This window comes from Callorhinchus milii, unplaced genomic scaffold, assembly GCF_018977255.1.
Source record: "Callorhinchus milii isolate IMCB2004 unplaced genomic scaffold, IMCB_Cmil_1.0 Scaffold343, whole genome shotgun sequence".
In the NCBI taxonomy this organism is placed as follows: Eukaryota; Metazoa; Chordata; class Chondrichthyes; order Chimaeriformes; family Callorhinchidae; genus Callorhinchus; species Callorhinchus milii.
In genome coordinates this window covers 50,024-60,077 of record NW_024705084.1, presented here as the reverse complement: position 1 = coordinate 60,077, position 10,054 = coordinate 50,024, and the positions used below count along the sequence as shown (strand labels likewise).

General features: G+C 57.5%; 2 protein-coding genes across 2 annotated transcripts in view; one reads left to right on the top strand and one right to left on the bottom strand.

Moving 5' to 3' along the window:
• The first annotated feature begins 1,641 nt into the window (after positions 1 to 1,641).
• rnaseh2c (ribonuclease H2, subunit C) lies at positions 1,642 to 4,236 on the top strand. The gene is given in 6 exon segments (XM_042346154.1): positions 1,642 to 1,670; positions 1,946 to 2,119; positions 2,727 to 2,839; positions 3,065 to 3,104; positions 3,107 to 3,183; positions 4,181 to 4,236. Coding segments are annotated over 5 exon segments (414 nt in total). The 5' UTR covers positions 1,642 to 1,670; positions 1,946 to 1,953; the 3' UTR covers positions 4,199 to 4,236.
• A 1,961-nt stretch (positions 4,237 to 6,197) lies between these two features.
• LOC103173161 (histone acetyltransferase KAT5) overlaps positions 6,198 to 10,054 on the bottom strand; it is a gene marked incomplete in the record, with an annotated part of 6,696 nt that continues 2,839 nt past the window's right edge. The window contains 6 exon segments of the mRNA XM_042346151.1: positions 6,198 to 6,498; positions 6,861 to 6,942; positions 7,343 to 7,502; positions 8,178 to 8,271; positions 9,301 to 9,441; positions 9,886 to 9,975. Coding sequence (XP_042202085.1) covers positions 6,364 to 6,498; positions 6,861 to 6,942; positions 7,343 to 7,502; positions 8,178 to 8,271; positions 9,301 to 9,441; positions 9,886 to 9,975 — 702 coding nt within the window.

Here is a 10,054-nt window from a genome sequence, read left to right as displayed (position 1 = left end):
GAGAGAGAGGGATAGAGAGAGAGGAATAGAGAGAGAGAGAGGAATAGAGAGGGAGAGAGGAATAGAGAGAGGGATAGAGAGGGGTATGGAAGAGGGATAGAGAGAGGGGTATGGAAGAGGGATAGAGAGAGGAAGAGAGGGATAAAGAGAGGAAGAGAGAGGGGGATAGAAAGAGAGCAGAGAGAAGAATATAGAGAGGGACAGAATTGGAATCTGATACACATTTCTCTCTGTTTTTATCCACAAAACCTTCTCCTGATGTCTGTGATACAAATAATATCCCCTCTCTCCCTCCCTCCTTCCCCCCTCTCTCTTCTTCCCCCTCTCTTTCTCTTTCCCCTCTCTTTCTCTCTTCTTCCCCCTTTCTCTCTCTTCTTCCCCCTTTCTCTCTCTCCTTCCCCTCTCTCTCCTTCCCTCCTTTCTCTTTCCCCCCTTTTTCTCTCTCTCCTTCCCCCCCCCTCTCTTTTTCTCTGTCCCTCCCTCTCCTCTTCTGTCTCTCTCTCCCTCTCTCCCTCCTTCTCTCTGTCCCTCCTCCCCTCCCTTCTCCCCCCTCTTTTCTCCCTTCCTCCTCTCTGCAGAATATTGGGCTACTTTGGGGCTATTCTCTGGTTGACTTTGGGCTACAAACTCCAGTCTCTCCCACGAGTCGTGGTCTCTGTCGCCCTCTGGCGGCCGACGCCGGCGACACACCCTCTTGAGTCCCTCCAGCCAGACCCATCAGCATGAAAAACAACCGAGAGGAACTACAACTCCCAGCAGCCTCCGCCGCCGAGACCCAGCACCGCGCATGCTCAGAAAACAGTGACGTCGGCCCCACCGTTCCGCCCACCCACCCACAACGCGCAGGCTCGGAAGCAGTGACGTCAGCTCCCGGTCCGACCCGTCACCACGCTCGGTCACGTGGAGCGAAAGACGACACCTCCCAGCGGCCTCTGCTCCGTGTGGACCGCAACTGCGCACGCTCTGAAAAGCAGTGACGTCAGCTGACCCGCCCCGCCCCCACCCCCCCAGACAAGTCGCTACATTGATGACAATGACCACGTGGTGAGAACCAGGAAGTGAATTGACTTGAAACTTGTCTCCTGATCTCCAGGTAACGACCACCACAACAACAACAACAACAACCACCACCGGAACTGGGCCATTGAGGGGTGAAATCAGGGGCAGTTTTTCACCCAAAGGGGTTGGCGGACACCTGGAACTCTCCCCCTCCCCTCCCTCCCCCCGAAAGGCTGCGGGTTATGTCTGGATCCATTCAACATTTAAAATAATAATAATAATAATAATTTGGTGACTTCAACCCCACCGCCACTCTTTGTGGGACGCTGCCGTGAGCGATTGGCTGCCCACAGAACATGCGGGCGGTCAATTCGTGGCGGTGGAGCGGAGGGGGGGGGGACGAGGGCCAAAGCAGGACGGCCGGAGCCGGCCGAGCGGAGGCAGGGGGGGTAGTGCAGTGGGGAGTGAGCGGGTTGGAGAGGTAGCAAACAGCGGGAACGCTTGGCCAGACCGCGCTGTCAATGGCCAAGCTGTGAGGTTTAGCCGGTTAGACCCCTTCAGTCACCCCCCTCCCCCCCCCACCCGCCCCACTCATCGCACACACTGGATTCCTCCACAAGCCTTGGCTTTTGCCGACCTACTCGCAGGGGCAGAGAGAGAGAGAGAGAGAGGTGTGTGTGGGGGGGATGTGGGGAATTCTCAGTCGGGTTTGGAGACTCTTAAGCAACGGGTGACGGGTTTCCGTGTGTGTCAGACGCCCGGTGGGTCATGGTGACGGGTTTCCGTGTGTGTGTGTCAGACGCCCGACCGGTCACGGTGACGGGTTTCCGTGTGTGTGTGTCAGACGCCCGACCGGTCACGGTGACGGGTTTCCGTGTGTGTGTGTCAGATGCACCCGACTAAAAAAAACATTAATGGAACGTCAGTTGCAATTCCTCTGTTACAGGTTAATCAATGGCGGCCTCAGGAAGTGTTCCTCATGTTAGAGTGGACTTGAGTTCTCTCAGCAACGCTCCCAAAGAGAAACTCCATCTCTTACCGGTGAGGATAGAGTGCGATGGAGCTGCTAAAGTGTCCCAATACTTCACACCCGCGATTCGAAGGGAAGACGAGAGTGGAGGTTAGTGAGGTATTTATGACAGTGATCCCTCCCATTTGACGCAGTGCCTCAACGCGGCCTCGAGACGTCTCAAAGCGCTTCACACGTTACACTGTAGAGTGCAGTGACTGTGTGTTTTGCGGGCGAAGCACGGCAGCCAATTGCACCCGTCAGCGTCCCCACAAACAGTCGTGGATTGAGTGACGACATTATTATTTTTTGAGAATGTTTTTGAAGGGATTATTATCCCCCGAAAGCGATCCGTCAATTGACTATCAACAAGGTTCCTATCGATGGGGTCAGGCATTGGGTAAACAGAAGAGTGTGTGGGGAGTAAGGAAACTCTCTCTGGTACACAGTCTCTCTGCATCACCCCCTCCCCGGCCTCCTTCAAGGTCCATCTTCCTCTTGGACCGTGCCTTCGGTTACCCTCACCCTCCCCGCCCTCCACCTCCTCCTGATCCCAACCCCCTCCCCCTCCCACACCCAGCTCCGGTCCAAATCCCTGACTGTCCAGCGCCTCCGGACCTCCCCTGGACCTGAAGGATGCTCTGTAAATGTCATGCATTGTTGTTGTTGTTGTTGGTTGGTAACACTCAAAAGAGTCACAAAACTTTCCTGCCTCAAGGAGTAACCTCATCGTTCCGTGGTCGCTGTCTCCATGGATTGGACCTTGACGTTCCCGAGGGATACATCGGGATGGTCCTGAAGGAAGAAGCCAAGCCGTGCGCGGAGGACGAGGTCAGTGTTAGGGAGGCGGGGAGGGAGGGAGGGAGGGAGGGAGAGAGGGAGGGAGGGTGAAGGAACCCCATACCTCCTCTGATAGTATTCCTCTGATGACAGCACTGCCTGGCTCGGCTTGGTCTCTCCCTCGAGGGAGGGAGGGAGTGAGGGAGGGAGGGAGACCATGGGAGAGAGTTCTACGGGGTGTGGGCGAAACCTCAAACCTTTTACCTTTACCTCTAGGAACGAGTTGTCCGGGTTAAGTCGACGTTCTCTGCCCTGACTTGTGGAACCTGGAAACTCCACCCAGGCCGGACGACAGCGCTGTCAAGGCGATGAACTGGCCGACCGTTGCGGAGGCTGTAAGTTAATAATAATAATAATCCTCGCATTTGATATAGCGCTTTTCACACACGTCGGGAGGACGTCCCAAAGCGCTTCACAGAACACAGTGTAAAGTGAATTGACTGTATATTTGTGGGCGAACGCGGCGGCCGATTGCGCGCAGCAATGTCCCACAAACAGTCGTGGATTGAAAATGACCCAATTTATTATTGTTTGGGGTTTTTTGGAGGGATTATTATTAGGCTCTGTGTGGAGTAAGGAAACTTGCCCGAGGTTTCGGACAGACGCACGCACAAACGCGCACGCGCCTCCCTCCCCCCCCCCACCCCCCAACCCTCCCTATTTACCGGCAGTTAAAACGGTTGTTAGTTGACTGGCGGATCACTTACGGGGCTAATAACCCCTTCAAAAAAAGATAATAATAATAATAACTCGGTCACTGGAATCCCCGGCTGTTCGCGGGGACCCGGCTGCGCGCAGTCGGCTGCCGCGTTTTCGCCCGCAAAACGCGCAGCCGCCCCACTCTACGCGCGTGTGTCCCGTGAAGCGCTTGTGGACGTCTCGGGAAGACGCGGTGAGGTGCTGGGTCAAACGCCAGGATTATTATTATTATTATTATTATTATTATTATTATTATTATATCATTGACTCCTGGTGTTCCTGCGGTCACGGAAGGTGGGGGATCGAGCCCCCCACTCGCGCGCTCCTCTCTCTCTCTCTCTCTCTCTCTCTGTGTGTGAGGGTCTCCAGCCCCGGTTCCCGAGCCAGGAAGGGCCCGCGGTATTCCGGGGCACTCGCTGGCTCGTGGACGGGACCCGGAAGGGCCTGACCGGCGTCGCTGGGCGGGGGTGGGAGTGGGGGGGGGGGGGCAGGGAAACTTGCCGAGGGCTCTGCGCTGCCCCGGGAACCGAACCCGGGTCCGCTCGCTCGCCTGTGAGGCGAGAGCGCGCTAAGCGCTAAGACGTTCGGACATTCCCTCGTTTCGCCCTCACCAGGACTTGCCCTTCTCTGCAGGTTCACGCCCCGGTGTGAGACGGTTGGCGAAAGGCTGCCCCCCCCCCCCCCCCCCCACCGGCGTCTGATCAGCTCCATCCATCAACACGGCGCCACCATTTTGAAGCGTCGAGACTCATTAACCTGCTATCTGTTACGTTTCTCCCTCTCGACACTCACTCGCTCGCTCACTCGCACGCACGCACGCGCACTCACACACTCATACACACACACTCACACACACTCACACGCGCACACACTCACTCACACACACACAATCACACGCGCACTCACACTCACACCACGCACTCACGCGCGCACACACACACGCACTCACACGCACACACTCACTCACGCACACACGCACTCACACACAATCACACGCGCACACACACTCACAAACTCATTCACGCGCACTCACGCACACATGCACTCACACACACACACACACGCACTCACACTCACTCACACACTCACTCACGCACACACGCACTCACACAATCACAAGCGCAAACACACACACTCACTTACACTCACACGCACGCACACACACACGCATTCACGCGCTCACGCACACATGCACTCACACTCACGCACACACACGCACTCACGCTCACTCACACACTCACTCACGCACACACGCACTCACTCGCGTTTTATGCCCGTGTAAAAATAAACAGAAGCCCCGCTTTTATACGGAATTCAATGTGGATTGTATATGTGCGTCCTCACCCGCACTAAACTCCGTCCCCCCACGTCACACCAGTCCTCGTCAGTTATCCACTGACTCCCGATCTCACACACACAAACTCCGTACCCCCATCAAAACAACAACAACATTACACTTGTACAGCACTTTTCACGATGGGAGAACGTCCCAAGGCACTGGACAATCTGTTTCGGGGTTGGGATCGGGGAGGGTGGAGGGGGGCAAGGGGTGGGGGGGGGGGAGGGGGAAGGAGGGGGATCGAAGGCACGGTCGAAGAGGAGGGTCTTGAGATGGGTCTTGAAGGAGGTGAGGGAGGGGGAGAGGTGGAGGGACTGCGGGATTGAGTTCCAGAGGGTGGGGGCAGAAGGCTCGCCCGCCAATGGTGGGGCGGGCGAGCCGGGGGCCAGAGCGGAGGGAGCGGGCGGGTCCGTAGGGGGTTTAGGAGGTCGGAGGGGTCGTGCGGAGCGAGGCCATGGAGGGCTTTGAAGGTGAACTGTATCCTCTGTGTGATGGGAAGCCAGTGGAGTCGGGCGAGGATGGGGGTGATGGGGTCGTGGCGCCTGGTGCGGGAGAGGACACGGGCTGCAGAGTTCTGGTTGATCTGTAGTCGACGGAGGGAGGGGTTGGGAGAGGGTCCAACAATCCTCGCTACGATGGGGAGAGAGAGCGGGGAATGGGGTTCGTCGAGGGCTCCGGTGGGGGAGCGAGTGCCAGCACGGACACGATGGGATAAGTTTCTATGACACACAGGGAAAGACGATATTAATTATATAATTTACAATTATATTTATTTTTAGAATCTGGACTCTACAAAACTGTGCAACTTAAGACTTGGACATTCATATCACTGTTTTCCCCCATATATATATTATATATATATATACACACCCGCCCTCACACTGACACACACACACACACATTCACACACACTCTCTGACACACACACACACACTCTCTGCCACACACACACACACTAATATACAAGCAGCATCCTGTGAACACAGCGACTGATGAACGGCGCTGATCATTACAACATTCGGGTTATTTACAGAAGCGTCTGTGACACTGCGCGTCCGTCCACACTCCCCAGGGTCAGGGTTGGAGACGCAGTAAAGCTCCCTCTACCACCACTGTGCGTCCGTCCACACTCCCCAGGGTCAGGGTTAACGCTCCCTCTGCACTGTTGGGAGGACGCAGGTCGCAACAGGTTCCCAAGTGATCTCGGGAGACGAGAATTCTGGAGACAAAATTCCGGGTTCAGCCTTAATCCCGAGGAACCCCCGTTGCCTTTTCCCAACAAATTCCCAGACTGGTTCCGTGAGGGAGGGAGGGAGGGGGGGAGGGAGGGGGGGAAATGGAGGGGAAAAGAAAACGGGATGGAAGAGTTGCTTTTGGTCGCTCTGCTCTGGAGGAAGAGGAGGTCGGGTTCTCACGCCGACCGGGGCTGTGTCCATGGGACGAGGCGAGGGAGAGGAAGAGAGAGGAAGGGCTACCTTCACCATTTGCCCCTCTTGCTCCAGTCCTTGGGGGTAAAGTGCAAACACTTGGAGTCAATGCGCAGATGTCTTTTCATCATTGCCTTCTCATGACCCTCCACAATGTCCTCGGACAAAGTCAAGATGTACTGACCCTGAGAGAAAGAGAGGAGGAGCGAGAGATCGAGAGGGGGGAAGAGAGAGAGAGAGAGAGAGATTAGACCTGAGTTTTGTCGTCATTGGGGTCTTAGCTTTATCCTCTGCCCCCTCCCCTCGCCCTCCCTCCCCACCCCACCCGCGTAGCATTTGACACAGCGTCTTATCACGTCGTTGAGACGTCTCAAAGCGTTTCGCAAAGTGCAGTGACTGTACATTTTGCGGCAGACAATTGGACAACAGCCGTGGAACGAAATGACCAAATTATGTTTTTTTTTCGGGGATTATTACCCACTTGGGGGGGTTGGGGAGGGAGGGGGGAAGAAAGGTTTGGAGCTGAGGCAGTAATTTTCTCTCTGACCTTATAGTAGTTGATGAGGTTGAGATACTGCAGTGTGGAAATGACGTCCTCCTTCTTGATGCTGGTCAGCTCACTGATCTCACTGCCCAGACAGAGAGAACAGTCACTACACCGTCACACGCGCGCGCGCACACACACCCCCCATATCTACACACACACATTGGGGAGCATCAGCCGAGAGTATGAGCCCGAAATGGGGGCTCGAACCCACAATCTGACATTGGCTGGAATGTTACAACTCTGACCCCCTGCCCCGAGCTCCCTCCGCTTGCCCCTCGCCCCCACCCTCCAAGCTCCCTCCCCCTCTGTGACCCCTTCCCCTGCCCCAAATTGTGACCACTCCCGCTGGTCCAGCCTCTCCCCCTCCTCCAGCCCTGTTCCCTCCCTCCAACCCACCCTGACTCCTCTCTCCTCCTCCCCCACCTTGAACCCTCCTGCCTCTAACCCCTTCCCCCTGCCTGACCCCCTCCGCCCCCACGTACTTGATGGTGATCTGTGGCCGCTCCCCGCTCTCTGACTTGAGCTCCATGAGGATCTCCAGGATGGTCTGTGACCAGTAACTGCGATAGGACAGCAGCCCCAAGTCAGACAGAGGCTTCTCAGGCGTCCCTGTTTTCCCCTCCACCTTAGACAGCTCGTAACCTGGGGGGAAGGGGGGAAGAGAGAGAGAGAGAGAATGAGAGTGGGTGAGAGAGAAAGAGTGTGAGAGAGAGAGTGTGTGTGAGAGAGAGTTTGCAACTTGGGGGGAGAGAGTGTGTGTGAGAGAAAGAGTGTGAGAGAGTGTTTGTGAGAGTGAGAAAGAGAGAGACAGTGTGTGTGAGAGAGTGTATGTGTGAGAGAGAAAGAGCTCATAATGTGCGGAGGAGAGAGAGAGAGAGACAGACAGAGAGAGAGAGAGAGTGAAAGAGAGATCGTAACCTGGGCGGAGGAGAGAGACAGAGTGAGTGAGCCAGAGAGAGAGAGTGAGCGAGCGAGTGAAAGAGGGAGAGAGAGAGAGATCGTAACCTGGGCGGAGGAGAGAGACACAGTGAGTGAGCCAGAGAGAGAGAGTGAGCGAGCGAGTGAAAGAGGGAGAGAGAGCTCGTAACTTGGGCGGAGGAGAGAGACACAGTGAGTGAGCCAGAGAGAGAGAGTGAGCGAGCGAGTGAAAGAGGGAGAGAGAGAGAGCTCCTAACCAGGGCGGAGGAGAGAGGCACAGTGAGTGAGCCAGAGAGAGAGTGAGTGAGTGAGTGAGTGAAAGAGGGAGAGAGAGAGCTCGTAACTTGGGCGGAGGAGAGAGAGAGAGAGAGAGAGCGCGAGAGTGTGATTATGACTCACTGAATTCGATGAGCAGTTTTCCGTAGCCCCGGCGTTGGTAAGGGGGCAGCGTTAATATACAGGCTACGTTGTAATCCTCTGTGGACTCTTTCTCCTGAAACAAGGGAAAGACGCCGTGGGAAACGGCTTCAGAAGCTGCTCAACTGTCGCTCTGACACCTTCAGCCAGGAGGGGAGAGTGCGGGGAAGGGAGGGGAGAGTGCGGGGAAGGGAGGGGAGAGTGTGCGGGGGGGGGGGAGGAGGGAGGGGAGAGTGCGGAGGGGAGGGAGGGAGAGGAGAGTGCGGGGGGAGGGAGGGAGAGGAGAGTGCGAGGGGAGGGAGGGAGGGGAGAGTGGGGGAAGGGAGGGGAGAGTGTGTGGGGGGGGGGGAGGAGGGAGGGGAGAGTGCGGAGGGAGGGAGGGAGAGGAGAGTGCGGGGGGAGGGAGGGAGAGGAGAGTGCGAGGGGAGGGAGGGAGGGAGAGTGGGGGAAGGGAGGGAGAGTGTGTGGGGGGGGAGGAGGGAGAGTGCGGAGGGAGGGAGAGTGTGTGGGGGGGGGAGAGAGAGGAGAGTGTGTGGGGGGCGAGGAGGGAGGGGAGAGTGTGTGTGAGGGGCGGGGGAGGAGGGAGGGGAGTGCGAGGGGAGGGAGGGAGGGATAGTGTGTGGGGGGAGGAGGGAGGGGAGTGTGTGGGGGGGGAGGAGAGAGGGGAGAGTGCGGAGGGAGGGAGGGGAGAGTGTGTGGGGGAGGAGGAGGGGGGAGGAGGAGGGAGAGTGCGGGGGGAGGGAGGGGAGAGTGCGGGAGGAGGGAGGGAGGGAGAATGCAGGGGAGGGAGGGAGGGAGGGAGAGTGCGGGGGGGGAAGGGAGAGTGCGGAGGAGGGAGGGAGGGAGAGTGCGGGGAGGGAGGGAGGGAGAGTGGCGGGTGGGAGGGAGAGGAGAGTGCGGGGGAGAGGAGGGTGCAGGGGAGAGAGCAGAGGGGAAGAGGAGAGAGCATGGGGGGAGAGAGAGGAGAGGAGAGAGAAGAGAGTGGAGGGGCAGGGTAGAGAGTTGGGGTGGTGGGGGGGGGGTGGGGGGAGTGAGGGGAGAGGAGAGCGGGCGGGCGGGCGGGCGGGTGGGGAGAGAGGGGGGAGAAGAAAGCCCGGCCTCACACCTTGGAGAAGTAGCCCACGATGTGGAAACCTTTGCAGTCGTATTCTGTCATCACATAGAAGAGGAACGGATCCGTGTCGTAATAGAGGGTCTTGTGGTCGAGGAAGCACTTGGCCAAAAGGCACAGGTTCTGTGAGTAGTTCTGCGCCAAACAAAACGGCAGCCAACGTCTTGAGTGCCACTCTCCATCCCTCCGCCTCGCCCTCTCCCTCCCTCCCTCCCTCCCTCCCACAGAGTCCCTCTACCTCGAGAGAGAGAGAGGAGAGAGAGAGAGGGAGGGAGAGCGCTGTCTGGCCAAGCTTTCCTGTTGCTTGTCCAGCTCGGACCGCCCTCCCCGCTAGTTAGTTAGTGGGGCCTTTGCCTGCGGGGTTAACAGGACCCAACTGTGCAGCGCCTTGGGACGTCCTCCTGACGTGAAAGGCGCTCTATAAATGGAATCTTGTTGTTGTTGTTGTTGTTGAGCTGAGGGGGAGGATTCTCTGGCCCCAGTGACTGGTCGGCCCTTCCAGGTCCTGCCGATGAGCCGGGGTGGGCAGGGTGGTGGGGTGGGGGGGGGCGGCGGGGGTTAAGGGAGTAAGACAGTCACCTTGTTTTTCCGTCCATCGATCTCGAAGAAGGAGATTGTTCCTTTCCTGTAGATCTCGTTTCCAGGCGGGTGTCGCAAGTTACACTTAGTCTAACAAGGGAAGGAGTTACAGAGAGAGAGAGAGAGGTGGGGGGTGGGGGGGGTTTGGGGGTGGGGGTGGGGGTGGGGA